Source organism: Rhinolophus sinicus, chromosome X (assembly GCF_036562045.2).
Source record: "Rhinolophus sinicus isolate RSC01 chromosome X, ASM3656204v1, whole genome shotgun sequence".
Taxonomy (NCBI): Eukaryota; Metazoa; Chordata; class Mammalia; order Chiroptera; family Rhinolophidae; genus Rhinolophus; species Rhinolophus sinicus.
In genome coordinates, this window is record NC_133768.1 from 115,713,221 (window position 1) to 115,734,125 (window position 20,905).

Below are 20,905 nucleotides of genomic sequence, written 5' to 3' on the forward strand. Positions count from 1 at the left end.
ACTGTTTTGATATCTATCTTAGAATTACATGCATATTAACACCTTTCTAAAATACCTATAGAAATCCTACTGACCTATAATGATTTCTTCAATCTTGTCCTTGGCAAGCAGTTCTTCCTTCCTCTGAAAAAGTATGTCAATGTGGAACAGTAAAGCTTTTCCAATATTTTCTGATGACTTAAAACGTTCACAGACAATCTTCAGGAAATAAAAGCCAAGAGATTCTCTGTGGGATGAGACACAGTTGTAAGTGGTATGAACAGAGTAACTTGTTTCTTGATCAATGGAACTAAAGTTTATTTGAGTATGAGCAAAACAGTTAAGATAAAACTATATCTGGGCTTAGGTAATATTATTAAAGGTTTAAGCCTGTTTGTCACAATAAATGATTTTATTCCATTTCTGTGTAAAAATGTAATAATGATAATCCCCTCTTCCACAGGTATTCCAGAAGCTGAATGACGTTTCATCCAAGAAGTCATGTGTCAGGTAAGAGACTGGTCATACAAGCAATGGTTGGCAAGCTATAGCTTGCCTGCCAAAGCCAACCAGCCACCAGTTTTTGTAAATGAAAGTTTTATCAGAACACAACCACTTTCACTCATTTATCGATTGTCTATGACTGCTTTCACACTCCAACAGCATATTCAGTAGGTGTGACAGAGACTTTAGAGCTCACAAAGCCTAAAATACACTATTTACCACCTGGCCCATGGTCTAAAATAGTGGTTCCCAGAACCACCTGGAGAACTAATCAATACAGAGGCCTGCGCTTGTGGAGTAAGGTGGGGCCTGGCCTCTATATTTTTATCTAGTTCCCTAGTGATTGTATTTTTAATAGCTTTATTGAGGTATAATTCACATACCACACAATTCATCCATCTAAAGTGTACAACCCAAGGGATTTTAGTATATGTGCAACCATTACCACAGCTGTGCAACCACCACCCAATCAATTTGAGAACACTTTCATCACCTCAAAAAGAAATCGAATACCCATGAGCAGTCACTCACCATTTTCTCCCAACTCCCATAGCCCCGCACAACCACTAATCTACTTTGTGTCTCTATGAATGTGCCTATTCTAAAACTATCATATAAATCGAATGATATGAAATGCAGTCTTTGTAGCTAGATTCTTTCACTTAGCATAATGTTTTTAAGGGCTCATCCATGTCGTAACATGTATCAGTACTGTTTCTTTCCATTGCCAAATAAACCAATACTCCACGGTATGAGTATACCACATCTGTTTATCTATTTATCAGTCGACATTTTGGTTGATTCCACATGGGAGTATTAAGAACAATGCTGCTAAGAGCATTCCTGTACCAGTGTTTGTACGGACATATGTTTCTTATTTAACTCAGGAGGGGAACTGCTGGGTCATATGGTCCGTGACTCTCTATTTCACTTACTAAGGAACTCCCTGACTATTTCCAAAGCAGCTGCACCCTGTTACAGTCCCACCAGCAGTGGATGAGGCTTCCAATGTCGCCACATCCTTCTCAGTATCTGTTATTATCTGTCTCTTTGATTATAACCACCCTAGTGGATGTGAAGTGGTATCTCATTGTGGTTTCAATGTGCATTTCCCTGCTGGCTGAGATGTTGGAGCATCGTTTCAAGTGCTTTTCCCCAGTAATTCTGATGCACACTGATGTTGGAGAACCACTAAGAGGTCTGCAAGTACTTTTGACATTAATGAGCCCACGAAGATAGTGCACTTGACTGTACCTTCCTGTTCCACCTGACACTAGCCTGCAGGTTAACCTAGCATAACTCCTGTTTTATACAGCTGTGACTATCATATTCCCTTTTCATTTTATTTTTTTTAATTTAATATAATTTTTAAAATTAACTTGACTACGGATGCTTTAAATCATTAAGCAAGCAGTTTCATCTTCTAATTTGATCAGCACAATGGCAAATATTGTGCTCTGTGAACGTGGATGCAGACAGACAGAGTATACATATAGATACATATTCAATATGTGTTCATGGAAACCTTAGAAAAACGTTAGTCTTTAGAGAACAGAAAATCAATTCTTCTGTACCTTTCATGATCCATCAGCAGTTTAACAATGTTCAGATAGAAGTCTAAAGGCATTGCAAGATATAGCATGTCCATGACAGCTAACAAAGAGAAAAAGTGAAATAGTCATATCAGTTTCATTTTTTAAGAAGCTTAGCTATTTTCAATCATTGTTCTCTGTTCAAAATGTCTTTTCTAAATGTTTGCCATATACCATGTCTTGCCTAACAATTTATCAGAGTCTTTTTATGAAGTAATAATACCCAATGCTAGAGAGAGTGCAGTGCCACAGGCACTCTGAAACAGATGGCAAAGTAACCTGGTACAATCCTTTAGAAAGCAACGTGGCAATACTATATGATAAGAACACAGTGGTTAATAGCTTGAGATCTGAAGTGAGACAGACCTATATTTGAAACTACCTGCTACCTGTATGGCCATAGGCAAGTTACTTAGATTTTTCCACACCTGAGTTTTGTCATGTGTAAAATGGGGACTATATCACCAATCTCTTAGGGTGATTGAGAGGGTTACATGAGATAATATATGTAAATCACATGTCAAAGCACCTAGTACTTCTTAGTAAGTATTCAATGACAGCTGCTATTACTATTATTCCCTTTACCTCAGAAATTGTACTTCTGAAAAGTCATCTGAAATAAATATGGGGAAATGTTCATAAAAAAGATATTAAAAGCAGTGTCGATTATAATAACAAGAAAAAGGAAATACACTCTGAGCGTACACTGTAGGGCCAGGAATGGTGCTTGGTGATGGGAACCCAGCAGTGGACAAAACACAAAATTCCTGCTGTCAAGGAGCTTATATTCCAATAGATGATAGACTATGGATATTTTCCATACTTACCAAAGAGTTCCTTAATGGGTATGTGCTATCCTTTCATAATTAAAAAAAACAAACTGTAGTTTTTAAAAATGTCTACTTTTTCTGCAACAGAAAATACCAGTGAAATTCTAATGCCAACAGTTAGGTTACCATTCTAAGAGTAAAATACTTTTGTTAGCAAAGAAATGAACAGATAATAAAAATGCAAGTTTCATACATTCTCTCAATACAACAAAGTAAGAGATAATTTTATTATTTTAAACTATAGAACACTTAGATTCAGGGAGGTCTCCCAATTCATAATCTGACATTGCAACTTCATTACTCTGAATATCAAGAGTATCTAGATTGAGTCAAGTAAAAAGAATGTGGGAGTAAGGAATAATTTCACTTTAAAGTCTGCTTCTTATCTACATATTGATAAAAACTGTAATGGGGAAATCCAGTCCAAAATTAATTGACTTCAAGCTAGGCGACTCCAATAATCTCTCTGGTCTTTCCACATTGTATTAGTTTGGGTAAGCCTGTTCCTTTAAGTGGTCAGTTGGTTTGTTTATTCTCCTAGTGCAAAATAAAGTGGAGTTGTCTTTCTGGTCCCTAACATTTTTGACCTGTGTATACTGCGAGAATGCTGTTACCTAGAGCTGCAGAATCCTCTGTACATTTCAGCTGCTGAGGTCTCTTAGTGATTGGTTAAGATTCTAGAGGTCACAGAAAAGTTTCAGCAGTACTCAATTAGCACTAAATTTGGAGCTACTTCCAAATTTGATTATTGCCCTACTTATTACAAATTATTATTATGTGTTGCATAATCAGTTATAGACTAACAACATATCATGCTACACAGTAATAATGCAGCTCTATAATACTATATTTTATATAGTAAAAACTAAAGCATGTATACATTAAAAGAATTTAGAGTAAGCTATTTTTATGACTAAACATAACTGACATACTGTTAAGGTGCCAGTATGCACAGAGAGATTCTTTTGCCTCACTTAATACATCTATATAGTAGTAATAACAGTGATAATAACTACAATATTATTACACACTATGCACCAGGTATGGTGCTAATTGCTTTATATACATTTTCTCATGGATTCTCAAAACAATACAATGAAGTAGACATTATTATATCGCTTTGAAAGATAAAGAAACTAAAGCACAGAAAAGTTAAGTAACTTGCCAAATGACCTACAGCTGTATATCAGGATGTTTACTTTGCTTTGTGATGCGTATATTCTAGTCCTTTGAGAATTTTGAAAAACAAATAGCAATGTTTATAGAAGTAATTACAAAGAGCACAGCATTACAGAGGCCTTTTCCATCAATAGCTAATCTTTCTTCATGGTAATGGACAACTTCAGGAGGTTGCACAGTTGCAACTCTCTGCTAGACTAAAAGAAAACCATTAGCTTTTATTTAGCTCTTTTTAACTACGTATTAAATTTGCTACTATTCTCTCTTCTTTCTCTTTTTCTTCCTGGTTAACAATCTTCTTCCTTTCCTATATGATCAATTCCCTTCTCAGTCACCATCAAATTATACTATAAAAGATCTTATATTTAACAAATTGGGGGTGATATTTCAAAATTGTGTGCTCTTCACACACAGAGATGATACCTTCGAGGAGTTCTTCATTAGTTGTTTCGCCGTTCAAGATGATTTTCATCTTTAAGAGAAGCCCAGCTGGGTTTACATATTCCTATTTTAAACAAACAAATCACAGTGATGTTAAATTGTAGAATGTCAAAGACAATTCTCAAGTAATTGCCTGTTTTACTCAACCACAGCAGGATGACTCATGATCAAAGGAAATCAAAGTTATAAAAAATCAGATCATAACATCCGGTCTATCCCTGAGGATATTTTCTAATATTTTATTCAATCTAAATGAAATAATACAAGGAAGAGAACATAGAAACATTTCCACCAGTGGCAAGCACTTAATGGCAAAGTCAATACTTAAATTGTGTGAATGTAAGCCCATATTCTTGTCTTGGTAAGCAAAACCCCACCATCAATTACAACTGTTTTCTTTTGAGATTTTAATAACAGCTAAGGTACTTTGCAAACAATGGTTGAATGAAATAGAAAACACTGTTTTTTCTATAGGCTATGCCTGTCATATTTGCTACTCATAACAATGTACTCTGAACGGTTTTCCAAGTCCTTGTTAGCTGGCCCTAAGCCATCTGTGATCTCTTGCCTGGCTCCACTTTTGCCTGACGGAGTACATCTTGAAACAGCTGGCTAAGATTAGAAGTGCAGTACAGGCCCTCAGAAAAGAACTTTTCTCTCTACGAAGTCAATTAACTTCTACGCGAACACTGCACTCACTAGGTCCAAACTCTACACATGATTATAGTTATTCATATGTGCAGTGCCTTAAGAATGGAAAGTTAGGGAAAGCCAGCACTGGCGTTAAATGGTTTTGCAAATATAGATGACATTAATACAAAGAATAAACTAAGTTTGCAAATTGTAATTGATTGCATTACTACGCTTCCTAACAGGCATGTTGAAATACCGTTTCCCCGAAAATAAGACCTAGCCGGACAATCAGCTCTAATGCGTCTTTTGGAGCAAATATTAATATAAGACCCAGTCTTATAGTAAAATAAGACCCGGTATTATAGTATATTATATTATATTATATTATATTATATTATATTATATTATATTATACATATTATATGTTACACATATTATAGTATACATATTATACTATGTTACACATATTATATTATATTATATTATAATGTTATGTTATATTATATTAGACCCAGTCTTACAGTAAAATAAAACCAGGTCTTATATTAATTTTCGCTCCAAAAGACACATTAGAGCTGATTGTCCAGCTAGGTCTTATTTTCGGGGAAACATGGTATGTCTCAGGTTCAGTTCCCTTTTACCTTCAGAGATGTACAGGTCTCCCAGATCTTGGCAGGACCTGTTTTCCTTGAGCCTACTATACACACACAAGTAAACATTTTGATTTCATTACCAAACAACTCCAGAGAATGGACAATACTTTGCCTTCACTGTATCATCATCTATTCCACTTCCACAATCATTTGCACTGTAGTGTCCATCCTTAATGTCTCTTGAAACTACACTTTCAGAATTCATGACCAAGTACATGTTAAATCCATCAGCTTTCTCCCTACCATCAATCTCCTTGTCTTATCTGTCATTTTTCTCACTGTTGCTTCTCACCCTTAGATTTCTCTTTGCTTTTTACATTTTTTTCCTTTTTACCAAACAGTTATTGGAAAACAGGATCCAGGTATAACAACTTTTCAAGGCAAGTACTGTCAATATTGTTTTGCAGATGAGGAACCTGAGGCCCAGATGAAGTAACTTACCCATGGTCACAGTTGGGAAGTGGCAGTGGAAATCTGAATTCAGATGTCTCGGACTCTAAGGGCCACAATCTTTCCACTACAACATGCTGCCTCCCTTGAAGCTCTTTCTACCGTGGCCTGCCTATCACTGCACTGTCCACTTCTCTTGCAAGCTCTAAAGATAACTTCCATTTTTTGAGGGGGAAGTATAACATGTACACACACACAATTATATAAAACATGTATGTATAGTTGACAGAAAAATGATGAAACAAACACCCATGTGCTTACCACGTAAGAAACAGAACACTATCAGCACCTCACAGGCCTCCAAGGTACTCTTGCCCATTTGTATCCTCCTCACTTCCCCACAGAAGTAAACATCACCTTGAATTTATGCAGTAATTTCCTTGTTCTTCTTTATAGGTACTCAACATATTGTTTCATTTTGCCTACATGTCCACTTAATTCAAACAGAATCATAATATGTATAAATTCTTGTGTGGCTTGCTTCTTTCACTCAGTATGATGATTTTAAGATTCATTTACGTTGATGCATGAAACTCACTTATGTGTTTTCATTACTGTACAGTGTGCTCTTCAAACAATATTCTCTACACTAGCATCACCTGGAAACTTCTGAGAAACGCAGGCCCCACTCCAAACCTACTGAAACTGTGGAGGTGGGGCCCGGCAAATAAAGTGTGTGTGTGTGTGTGTGTGTGTGTGTGTGTGTGTGTGTGTGTGTGTGTGTGGTTTTAGGAAAATGTGTAAAATCATTATTATTGATTTGCATCAGGAAAAATTTCCATTTTGACATAAATTCTAGTACCTATTTAGTCAGGATTAAATAACAAAATTGTGTTTTAACAGTCATTCTAGTTAATACTCAAGCACGCTCAAGTTTGAGAAGGACTACTCTGTTGTATTCCATTGTATTACGATAGTTTATTTTCCTATTCTACTTTGGACATTTGAGTTGTTTTCAACTCAATTGCTATTATGAACAATCCTGGCATCAGCTTTCTGCATATGTCTGCTGGTATACAAATTCAAGAACTTTTCCCCCAAAGTATATAACTAGGGGTGAAGTTGCTGGGTGGTTCAACTTTATCAAGTAATGTCGAACTGTTATCCAAACTAGTTGTATCAACACTCACAAAACTACGAAGAGAAGGGAAACTTCCTCAACCTAAGAAAGGGCATCTATGAAAAACTCAGAGCTAACACCATACTTGAATGGAGAAATACTGCAAGTTTCCCCCCTATGATCAGGAACAAGACAAGGATGTCCATTCTTGCCACCTCTAGTGAACACTGTAAAGGTCATTCTCTCCAGGGCAATTAGGAAAAGAAAAAGAGATAAAAGGCATCCAGATTGAAAGGAAACTTTCAATTTGCAGATGAAATGATCTTGTATATTGAAAATCCTAAGGAATCCAATAAAAACCTATTAATGCTAAAAAAGGAGTTCAGCATCAGTACTAGGCTTATCATGGTGATCACTTTGTAAGTTATATAAATGTCTAATCACTATGTTGTACACCTGAAACTAATATATGTCAAATGTAATTTTAAATTTTAAATAAATAACGAATTCAGCAAAGTTGCAACATCAGTATTTTTTAAATCAAATGTATTTCTATATACTAGGAATGAATAATCCAAAAGTGAAGTTAAGAAAATAATTGCATTTATAATAGCATCAAAAAATAAAATACATAGGAATAAATTTAACAAAAGAAGGGCAAGAGTTGCAGACTGAAAACTAGAAAACGTTGTTGAAAAAAAATTAAAGAAGATCCAAATAAAAGAAAACACATCCTATATTTCTGGATTGGAACTTAATATTGTTAAGATGGCAAACCCCAAATTGATCTACAGATTCCGTGCAATCCCTACCAAAATCCCAGATGGCTTCTTTGTGGAATTAACAAGCTGATCCCAAAATTCATATGAAAATGCAGGAGATCTAGAATAGCCAAAACAATCTTGAAAAAGAACAAAGTAGGAGGACTCATATTTTCAATTCCAAAGTGGTATACCATTTAACACTGATATCAGTTGTGCATAAGCATTCCCAATGTTCCACATACTTGTCAACACTTGGAATTATCAGACTCATAAGATTTTGCCAATCTGATGGGTATTTCACCTTCTACTAAAGACAGCTTCACAGGTGAATTCTACCAAACATTTAAAGAAGAATACCAATCCTTCTCAAACTATTCCAAAAAAAAATTTGAAGAGTAAGGATTGCCTCCAAACTCATTCTATGAAGCCAGCATTACCCTGATACCAAAAGCAAAGACACTGCAAAAAAAAAAAAAAGAATCATAGTCCAATATCCTTGATGAACACAGATGCAAAAATTCTCAACAAAATACTAGTAATCCGAATTCAACAATACACGAAAAGATCATACACCATGATCAAGTGGGATTCATACCAGGGGTGCAAGGATGGTTCAATATCTGCAAAATAATTAATGTGATACATCATATCAACGAAACCAAGGATCAAAATCATATAATCATCTCAATAGATGCAGAAAAATTATTTGACAAAATTTAACATCTATTTATGATGAAAAAATCCTCTCAATACAGTGGGTATAGAAGAAACTTCTCTCAAAATAATAACATCTGTATATGACAAGCCCACAGCTAACATCATATTCAATGGTGAAAAGCTTTTAAAGCTTTTCCTCTAAGACCAAGAACAACACAAGGATGCCCACTCTCACCACTATTATTTAATACAGCATTGGAAGTTCTAATCACAGTAATCAGACAATAAAAAGAAAAGGCATCCAAATTGGAAAGGAAGAAGTAAAACTATCACTATTTGCAGATGGCATGATACTATATATAGAAAACCCTAATGAATCCTCTCCAAAATTAATAGAATTAATAAGTGAATTCAGTAAAGTTGCAGGATACAAAATTAAAATACAGAAACCTGTTGTTTCTATACACTAATAACGAACAATCAGAAGGAGAAATTATGAAAACAATCTCATTTACAGTTGCATCAAAAAGAATAAAATACCTAGGAATAAATTTAATCAACAAGGTGAAAGACCTGTACTGTGAAAACTGTAAGACACTGAAGATAGAAACTGAAGAAGACACAAATAAATGGAAGGATATACCACACTCATTGATTGGAAGGATTAATATCATTAAAATGATCACACTACCCAAAGCAATCTACAGATTCAGTGCAATCCCTATCAAAATACAAATGGTATTCTTCTCCAAACTAGAACAATTATAAAATTTATATGCAATCACAAAAGACCAAAACAACCTTGAAAAAGAACAAAACTGTAGGTATCATGCTCCCTGATTTCAAACTATACTATAAAGCTGTAATAATCAAAATGGTATGGTACTGACCCAAAAACAGACACACAGATCAACGGAACAGAATAGAGAGCCCAGAAATAAACCCCTTTTTATATGGCCAATTAATCTATGACAAAAGAGGTAAGAAAACGCAATAGAGAAATGAGTCTCTTCAATAAGTTTTATTTGGAAAACTGGACAGATATATGCAAAAAAGTGAAACTGGACCACTTTTTTACATCATATACAAAAATAAACTCAAAATGGATTAAAAACTTAAATGTAAGAGGTAAAACCATAAAAATCCTAGAAGAAAACACAGATAGTAAACTATTTGACATCAGTCTGAGTAATATCTTTTTGGATGTGTCCCCTCGAACAAGGAAATAAAAGCAAAAACAAACAAATGGGACTTCATCAAACTAAAAAGCTTCTGCACAGTGAAGGAAACCATCAACAAAATGAAAAGACAATCTACTGAATGGGAGGAAATATTCACAAATGATATATCCACTAAAGGATTGATACTGCCCCCTAGAAGAGGAACTCATACAACTTAATAACAAAAAGTAAACAATCTGATTAAAAAATGGGCAGAGGACACGGAGAGACCTTTCTCCAAAGAGGACAGACAGATGGCCAAAAGAGATAGGAAAAGAGGCTCAGTATCACTGATCATCAGGGAAATGCACATTAAAACTACCATGAGATACCAACTCACTCCTGTCAGAATGGCTATCATCAATAAATCAACAAACAACAAGCGTTGGCGAGGATGTGGAGAAAAGGGAACCCTCATGCACTGTTGGTGGGATTGCAAATTGGTGCAGCCACTATGGAAAACAGTATGGAGGTTCCTCAAAAAAATTAAAAATAGAACTACCGTATGATCTAGCAATTCCACTTCTTGGTATTTACCCAAAAAAATCCAAACCACTAATTTGAAAAGATATATGTACCCCTATGTTCACTGCAGCATTATTTACAATAACCAAGATATGGAAGCAACCTAAGTGCCAATCAATCGACTATTGTATAAAGAAGAGAAGCAACAAAAGAACAAGACAGACAAAGACAGAAACAAAAACTCATAGACACAGACAACACTTTAGTGGTTACCAGACAGTAACGGAGGGGGGGGAGGATGGTAGAAGAGGGTAAAGGAGGTCAAGTATATGGTGATGGAAGGAGAACTGACTCTGGGTGGTGAATACATAATGCAGTATATAAATGATGCATTATGTAGAATTGTACACTTGAAACGTATGTAGTTTTGTTGACAATTGTCACCCCAATAAATTTTAATAAAAAAAAAAGAAGAGGTGGTACACATATGCAATGGAATATTACTCAGCCATAAAAAAGAATGAAATCTTACCATTTGCAACAAGATTATATCTATTATTCACATCTCTTTTAAAATAAAAATCAATGATTTAAACAAAAATAGTAAGATGGTATTATGGATTTTTACAGCACATGTAAAAGTAAACAAGATATCAATAGCATAAAAGCCAGGCTAGGAGGTATGCAAGTAAGCCATTATGACTTGTAAAGGTAGACCAAGATAAGATATATAGTAAAAACCCTAAAGAAACCACTACAATAACAAAGCAAAGAGTTATAACTAATAAGCCAACAAAAGAAATAAAATCAAATCTTAAAAATTACTCAAATAATATGTGATATGACAAGGCCCCTATAATTACTCTTCTTTTTCAAAAGTTCCTTGACTAGTCTCACTGTTTGTTCCTCCAGATGATCCTCAGAATCTTTTCATCATATTCCAAATAAATTCTTCAAGAAGTTGGAATAAAAATTACATTGGACTCAGAGCAGCCAGATGGCTCAGTTGGTTAGAGCACGAGCTCTGAACAACAGGGTTGCCGATTCAATTCCCACATGGGCCAGTGAGCTGCCGCTGAGCTTCCGGAGGGGCGGCCGGATGGCTCAGCTGGCTAGAGCGCGAGCTCTCAACAACAAGATTGCTGGTTCAATTCCCATTTGGGATGGTGGGCTGCGCCCCCTGCAACTAAAGATTGAAAACAGCAACTGGACTTGGAGCTGAGCTGCGCCCTCCACAACCAGATTGAAGGACAACTTGGAGCTCATGGGCCCTGGAGAAACACACTGTTCCCCAATATTCCCCAATAAAAATTTTTTAAAAAGATAAATATGTAAAAGATCAACGTTATTTCTTTAAAAAATTACATTGGACTCATAAATTATTTTGAAAAATAATTACTCAAATAATCCAAAAGAATGCAGAAAAACAGGAAAGGGAGAATAAAGAACAGATGGGACAAATACAAAATAAATAAGATGATAGACTCAAATGTAAACATAACAATAATCATGTCAAATGTAAATATTCTAAACACCCCAATCAAAAGGCAGAGATTGTCAGATTGGATTCGACAGATGAATGGATAAAGAAGTTGTGGTATATATACACAATGGAATACTATTTGGCGGTAAGAAAAGATGATATAGGAACGTTTGTGACAACATGGATGGATCTTGAGAGAGTAATGCTGAGCGAAACAAGTCAGACAGAAAAAGCAGAGAACCATGTGATTTCACTGATATGTGGTATATAAACCAAAAACAACAAAAGAACAAGACAAACAAATGAGAAACAGAAACTCATAGACACAGACAATAGTTTAGTGGTTGCCAGAGGGTAACGGGGGCGGGGGGTGGGGGGTGGGAGATGAGGGTAAGGGGGATCGAATATATGGTGATGGAAGGAGAACTGACTCTGGGTGATGAACACACAATGGGATTTATAGATGATGTAATACAGAATTGTACACCTGAAATCTATGTAAGTTTACTAACAATTGTCACCCCAATAAATTTAATTAAAAAAAAAAAAAGCAAGACTCACCCATATACAGTTTACAAGAAACATACCTTAAACTAAACAGAAAAAAGTGGAGCAAGATACCCCATGTTATCACCAGTCAGAAGAAAGCTGAAGTAACTATATTAATAAATGACAAAGTAGATTTTTAAAAGCAAATGCAGTATCTCTATAAAATGAGATATTACTCTACACTAAAGGCCTCAGACATACACACATGAATGACTCTCAGAATAATTATGCTGAGTGAAAGAAGCCATACAAAACAAGAGTATATTTTCTATGATCCCATTTGTATTCGTTTCCATTCATTTTCATGCTTCTAATCTTGTTGAAAAAATTCTTTCTAAAATGTGTATATATGTCTTATTGAGTAAAACATATTGATCTTAACTGAATCTCTCTTTGAATGGTCATCAGCCTGACTATTGGTGTTCCTTATCCAGGAGTGTAGAGGTATGTATGCACGTACGTACATATGTATGCATGTACACATGTACGTGTGAGCATGAGTGGAAAGAAAACCATTTTTAAACTTAATTCCATTATCTGCCTATTTTATCATTTCCTCCTTTACCCTAAAAAGCTCACAGCAGAGAGAAGCCTTTCTGTTTTATACAAAATAATATTTTTTAAGTATCTGTTGTCAATGAGGTATATTTTATTTTTCTTTTCTGTGCTGTAGAAAGAGTGTTACAATCTTTTGTTAAAAATACCCTAGGAATACTGAAGCAAACGTCTAAACTGGATTTCAAAATGTGAACCAAAGCTTTAAAATATTCGTTAAGCTAATATTCAAAGGTTAAAAACCTCTTATACCTTGTTTGCTAGGTTTATAGCGTGGAGAGCCTTATCGTAATATTCTCTGTCGTCCCAATCCAAATAAGCAGTAGCTAGTAACCGTAGAGCTTTGGCCTATAATTACAAAAAGAAAAAAGTACACAATTGCGGGTTAAATTGCAATGCAACAGTTAACTAATACTTACACGGGGACAGGCATCTCCTCAAAGATAAGTCATCATGAAATAGCATTTCCTTAGGTAACCATATAGTCTTGGGATATGTCTCCTCATTATGCTTCCCACACCAAATACTGTCTAAGAATTTTATAGTAATAGCTTATTTAAATTTAATATTGTGTTAACTGGATTATTTTCTTAACAATGTTTTAGCATTAAAGTACTTTATCATCCCTACTTTAAAAATAAAGGAGGCTAAGGCACGGCAGTATTTAATTTAGTCATCTTACCACCTACTATATAGGTAGCATTTTATTAACCCCATATCCAAAGAAGTAAATAGAAAGACATAATCCCTCTCTCAGACTTTATAGCTTAGCTGACATTAACCAATTGGACCAAGGCACACATACCACCATGGCAGTAGGAACAGATATACTTTCCTACAGAGAAGATTTCTCCCAACTCAGCTAAGTTTTAAAAATAATAAAGTAGTGCTGAATTAAGTCAGTTTCTCCAGCCAGGTCTACATTGGTAAGGGGAGTAACTCTATTCGGTGTGGACATTTTAACTACAGATTTGCATTTTGAGCAAAGGAGTGCTCTTTCCATGAAGAAGCTGCCTCGAAGTATAATAAGGACAGTAGGGACATGCAAAGGTGATCTTCTAAGAATAAAAAATACTTATGTTAAGCACATTAAGGCTGTGAAACCAGAGAAATGACATTTAGGGTGCCATATCTCTGAGTTTTTTAATTCAAAAAGCAAGATAGTGGGGCTGGTCCGGTGGCTCAGGTGGTTGGAGCTCTGTGCTCCTAAAGATGAGGTTACCGGTTTGATTCCCACATGGGCCAGTGAGCTGCGCTCTCTACAGCTAAGATTGTGAACAACTGCTCTCCCTGGAGCTGGGCTGCCGTGAGGAGCCAGCAGCCAGCGAGAGCTGCTGTGAGCGGCCCACTGGAGACCGACTGCCTCAGCCAGGGGGAGCGCAAGGCTCATAATACCAGCATGGGCCAAGGAGCTGTGTCCTACACAACTAGACTGAGAAACAACGGCTTGAACCGGAGTGGGTGGGGGAGGCGGAAAAAAGGGGGGAAAAAGCAAGATAGATCAAGTAAGATGAATATAATGTACTTAATATCATCATTATTGTGGAACAACTCTCAACTTATAAACACTCCCCAAAGGCTTTTATAAAGCAAATATGCCATCTCTGAGCTATTTCATAATAGTAAAATGGTCAAATAATCAGAAAAACGTAACAAAATGGATGAATCTCAAAACTATTATGTTAAGCAAAAGAAGGCAGACATGACAGTACATACTGTATGATTCCATTTATACGAAGTTGAAGAAAAGCTGAAAATAATCTATAGCAATAGAAGTCAGAATAGTGGTTTTATCCCGGGGGTAGGAATGGCTATTAACTGGAAAGGGATCAAGAGAAATTTTGAGGGTGATAGAAATTTCTGTAACTTTGTGTAGCAGTTACAAGTTACAAGATATATAGATATATTAAAGTTAATCAGACTGTACACTTAAGATTGTACAATTTAGTATATATAAATTATACCTCAGTAAAGTATTGCTAGCATGAAAGAAAAACTACTTCACCAACCATACTTTAATAAAAATACTTAAAACCAAAAAAAAAAAAAGAAAAGAAAAACTACTCCATAAACTACCTCATAATCTTACACCTCCATACTTCTCAGTATGACTATTACATTTCAATCACAATTAAATACTGTCTTCTGTCATTTCCTACTCCAAACGTCTTCTCATCTAGACCCCCTGCCTGGTCTTCCTTTCCCCATCCCTTTTACCTGTGTGGACCCCATCTACTTTTCAAGGTTTCCACCACAAGGCTTCTTCAACTGCTCTGCTCAACCTTCACAGCCCCCTTTCTGCATAGCCTTCTACATACTCAGGTAGGTACCACACAGTTTATCGCTTATTTTTCCCAAAATGTTTCACTTGCACTCATTTTTTAAATCTATTTTTGAAATTTTAATTGAATTATGAAGTACAAAAAAGTCCAAAATCACAAGAGTACAGCTCTAAATTTTCACAAAGTCAACACATGTATGTCAACGATACAGAAATCAAGACATAGGACGTTGACAATAACAGGCTCACCTCACGATTCTTTCCAGACACTATTCAAACAAGGGTAACAAATCACCTGACTCTCCAACACCATGTATTAGTCTGCCTGCTTTTGGCATTTCCATTTATGGAATCACATAGTATGTACGACTTCACATCTTGCTTTATTCAACACTGTATGTCAGAACACCCATATTGTTGCAATTTTTGTATTAATAGTTCATTTATTCTCATTGCTATATAATATCCCATTCTGTCACACTATCACAATATATTTTCATTTATTTTTCATTGTGATAAAATACACATAACATAAAATTGGTCATCTTAACCATTTCTAAGTGTATGGTTCAGTAGTATTAAGTATACTCACATTGTTGTGCAACCATCACTACCGTACATCTGCAGAACTCTTTTCATCTTGCAAAATTGAAACTCTGCACCCATTATACGATAGCTCCCATGTTCCCCTCCCTCCAAACCCCTGCAGCCACCCTTCTACTTTCCGTCTCTATGAATTTGATTACTCAAGGAACTTCATCTAAGAGGAACCTTACACTATTTGTCTTTTTTGTGACTGGCTTATTTCACTTAGCACACTGTCCTCAAGACTCACGTGTCAAGAGTTTCCTTCCTTTTCAACACTGAGTAATATTTCATTGTATTCACTTCATTAGTTTTATACTTTAAACATAAGCTATTTAAGGGTAGAGGCCATGTTTTATACTTCTTTTTTATTCCCCATCTATCAGATTGCTAGATATATATAGGTATTCACTTACATTTGATTGATACTATTGTGGTAAGGAGCAGAAATGAATGAAACAAATTCCATTTTGCTATGGTGTGTATTTAATTGGTTTTACATCAGATTTGTTTACATAACCACGTTTTTCTTGATTAAATATTAAAATTAACTCTCATACCAAGCACGTTCTATCTGGGGTGGTTAGGGGAAAACCTAGAATTTTGTAACGTGCAATAATAAAAGCTAAAACTTCTATATAGCCAAACATTGTTTAAGCACATTATATATATATTAATTCATGGGTACAAGACTCTATCTGTAGGGTAGATTCTATTGGTATATTGATGTTACAGAAACTAATGCACTGAGACATTAAATGATGTGCCCAATAGAAACTCTACTCACAAATGAGGGATAAACTTTTAATTCTATAACAATAACATAAACTGTATTTCTTCAACCTACTTACGCAACATTTAACATGATCCTTACCAGCATTTCTGGCTCAACAGAACTGTTTTCTATCTTCCCAACATCATAGCTTTGGCTATCATTAGAAAAGAGAAAAAAATACATAGATACATATTAATTTCAGATTATATTTTTTCAAGATTATATATTACTAAGAAGGCATGAAATAATTATCCTTTATTCCAACTTTTCTATTTTGCACTACAACAGATTAATACATGAAAATCAATTATATAAAGCAATACTTGTAACTGTAAAAAACCACAATATCCTCAGGCTATAAATCAACATTATAATGATATTATTGCTCTTTTCCATTTTGCTATATATAAACATACTACATTAAACTAGTTTACATGTGTATATAAGCTCTTACTTAACAGGCACATTTTAAATTCTAAGAAACATAAATATGTTTTAAAAATAAAACAAATACAGGAGTTTTCACAGAAACAAATGCTTAGCAATATTTATTAAGCTTCACAACACCCTTATGAAACACTACTAATTCCATTTTGTAGCTGAAAAAACCAATTTAGCAGTTAAGTGATTTCTAATATTTCCTAGATTGGTACTGAAAATGAGAGTGAGAGCTTGGGGAGTAGTGTAATTTGACTTTCAGTTTTCTGCTTTAATTACCAAACCATATTATCTATGGGACATTCCGATAACCACAAATAATATATTAATGTGAGCCTCAGGGTTTCAAAACCTAAAACTTAAAAAGCAAAACAAAGATCACTCACCATGAAATTGGTATTCCAAGGGAGAATGTCAATAAAATTTTGGTGAATCGAACTAAATTGAAGACGTTACTTTGAAATATTCCTTTTTCAAAAACTCAAACTGAGTTTTCAGCTTGCTAACAAGGAAATTATAATGCTGGCCTAGTCTCTGTAAGCCCTATCTCATAGAGGTCTCCTTTGGTCCATTAAACCTTCCACATCCAGTTTTTAAATAACCAATGAGGATGGAACTTTTATAATGCTGGTATAAGGAGTTCTTGGACCCTCTCCCCAGTGAAACAACCATTTTCCTGGAAAAATCATTAAAAATAAAAGACCATTTAAAGTCTCTGGAAAGTGTCCGAAGGGTATATACCAAATGGGAAAATATTTATTTTTTTAAAAATCAACTAAATCTCAGTAAGAACAGGGAGAGTCTGTGGCATTTAAGCTCCTGTCTCCTATCCACACCTGCTATCCACACCAGCTCCCTGTGATGGAAGCTACTCAGCTGTGTGCTCTCAGGAGGGTAAGAATTCCCTCTCTCTCCAGCTCCTAGACTCCTGGGCTACAGTTTCACCTTGGGAGGGACAGGCTGTGAGCCTCTTCCCCAGGCCTATGCAGTGTGAAGTGCTATTAAGAAGGCAAAACACCTAATTTGAAAAGACAGAGCAAGCATCAGAACCAAACGTGGCAGAAATGTTGGACTTCAACACCCCACTTTCAGTAATAGATGGAACTAGGCAGAACATCAAAAAGGTTACAGAAAATATGAACAATACTATAAACCTACTAACCTAACAAACATCTATACCACACTCCACCCAATAATAACAGACTATACATTCTTCTCAAGTCCACACAGACCATTCTCCAGAATGGAATATTCTAGGCCTTAAAAAGCCTCAGTAGACTTAGGATTGAAATCAGACAAAGTATGTTCTCTGCCTACATGGGATTAAATTAGAAATCAAGAAAAGAAGTTACATGGAAATTAAACAGCACACTCCTAAATAACCAATAGGTTAAAGAATAAAAAACACAAGGGAAATTAGAAAATACCTTATGCTGAATGAAAAGGAAAACACAACATACTTATGGGATGGCACTAAAGCACTGGTTTGGGGAAATTTTATAGCTATGAACAACAATGTTAAAAAAAAAAAGAAGAAAGAGCTCAACCTTCCACCTTAGGTAAATGAAACAGAACAAACTAAACCTAAAACAAGCACAGAGGGGAAAAAGTCATAAAGATATCTATTATTGTTTTTCGGTTATCTATTTCATTTATTTAAAAACTCAAGAAAACCAAAATGTGGTGCTTTGAAAAGATCCAACAAACTGATGAACCTTTAGCTACACTAAAGGTTAGCTAAAGTGTAACTAACCTTTAGCTAATAAAGGTTAGCTAAAGTAATTTGTAGCTAAATTTGTAGTAATTTGTTAACTAAAGTATTAAAATCAAATTACTAAAATCAGGAATCAAAGAGAGGACATCACTACTGACCTTTGTAAAAGACTACTCCTAAAAGACTAGAGATCTAGTGCCACAGCTATGTGCCCTTGTATAAATCTCTTAATATCTCTAAATTTCCATTTCCTTATCTGTACAAAATGAAGTTGATGCATTATCAGTCTTTTTCATACTACAAGCAGGAGAATCACTTTTTCAAGCAAAACCTTACAAGGACATACTACACAAGAAATTGATTAAAGCCTAACTTCTCTGAAGCAAGACGGGGATCTTAGAGAAGTGTGGGTAAGTCTCCTCTTCCTCTTAAAGGAGATTCTGAAGCTCTGCTGGCTGAAGCTCTGAACATAGTTTCTAAATTATTGAACTAGATGATCTGTAAGGATTCTTGTAGCTCTAAAGTGTTATTTATAATAATAGCATCTTCCTATTAAAATTGCTATTTGTTATATTTCCACCAGATGGTGCTAATACATTTTCCATTAAAACAGGTGGTATATATGAGCATTTCTAGTCAATAATTTTATCTCATCCATGATTATATAACACCCTTAACTTTCAAAGTACTGTTGTGTTACTTATGTTACTTTCATTACAAGCCGGTGACACAGATAACATTACACCCATTTTTCAGATGAGGACATCCCAGTACACAGTACTTAGGTGAGTGACACAAAGTCACACAGTTCATTAGGAACAGATTTTCTACTGCTAGCTCTGTAATCTTTCCCTAAATCACATTGTCTGACTATCCAAAATATTGTCAAATTCTCAAGGTCTCAGGGTAAGAACAGAAGGGAAAATAAAGAAATGAACATTAACTAGCCTTAAAACTGATAAAAACTTCCTTTGGGCTTATATATTGAAGCACTAATGCTTGTGCGTACAAGTACATTTGTATTTCCTTTGTTCTTTCCTTTACTTCTTATTAGAAGACCTCTGGTGACATATATTCCTATATTACCATAGTAAAGGCTAAATATTGATAAATAAATGCTCTCCTTAATGTAAACCTAAGAGCTATTTTTAAATCCAGCATGGAAAGTACCTAATCTGGGTTCACTAACTCTAAGCACTACGGATTTAGAAAACGACACTATAATTTTTGCTGAATTCTTCTCTTCTGATTCTGTAAGAAATTCAGAAAGTTTTATAGAAGAAAGAGACACACTTCTCTTCCCACTTGAGGATACTACATCCAGGGTAAAAACTATTCCCAACTAATAGAAAGGAACTCACATTAGCTACCAACTCAGACAGGTTAAGATTAGTTTTAGAGAAATTAAAAATACTGTTCGGAAAGGGGCTCAAAAATTACTCCTCCTCTAACAGACTGCCAACCAAATTATTTATTTTCATCCCCAAAATCTGGCAACATTAAGCTTAGGTTGCTGGGGGTTTTTAAGAAAATATAACCTGTAACCATGTTCTGAGAAGGACGCTGAAGAAATCATGCTTTCTTTGGATCCTGAGGAAAGAAAGGCAGGACAGAGTTCTCACACAAGTTGTTGAGAAGTACTCTCATTTTTGTTAACCTACAAAGGACTCTCCTCTTCAGGAATTTATAAGCACTCAGTCTGACCTGTAGGTCAAAGAAGTAGGGTCTTTTAAATTTCATTTATTAACTGAAGGCAACAAAGGAACAAGACAAAGAAACAAAAACTCATAGACACAGACAATAGTTTAGTGGTTAGCAGAGGGTAAGGGGGGTGGGGGGTGGGACATGAGGGTAAGGGGGATCAAATATATGGTGATGGAAGGAGAACTGACTCTGGGTGGTGAACACACAATGGGATTTATAGGTGATGTAATACAGAATTGTACACCTGAAACCTATGTAACTTTACTACCCATTGTCACCCCAATAAATGTAATAAATAAATAAATTTAAAATGAATAAAAAATTTATTAAGATCAATGTTAGATTATTTTTTACAGAACACCTTCAGAGTGTTATGCAATTCTCCAGGTTTTTG

General features: G+C 35.2%; 1 protein-coding gene across 1 annotated transcript in view; it reads right to left on the reverse strand.

The window, feature by feature from the left end:
- The window catches only part of TEX11 (testis expressed 11), a 139,696-nt gene that overhangs the window by 71,322 nt on the left and 47,469 nt on the right, over positions 1 to 20,905 (reverse strand). The window contains exons 9-13 of the mRNA XM_019747905.2: positions 16,755 to 16,809; positions 13,267 to 13,362; positions 4,508 to 4,589; positions 2,058 to 2,136; positions 75 to 226 (exon numbers count right to left, since the gene is read on the reverse strand). Coding sequence (XP_019603464.2) covers positions 75 to 226; positions 2,058 to 2,136; positions 4,508 to 4,589; positions 13,267 to 13,362; positions 16,755 to 16,809 — 464 coding nt within the window. The remainder of the gene's footprint in view (positions 1 to 74; positions 227 to 2,057; positions 2,137 to 4,507; positions 4,590 to 13,266; positions 13,363 to 16,754; positions 16,810 to 20,905) is intronic.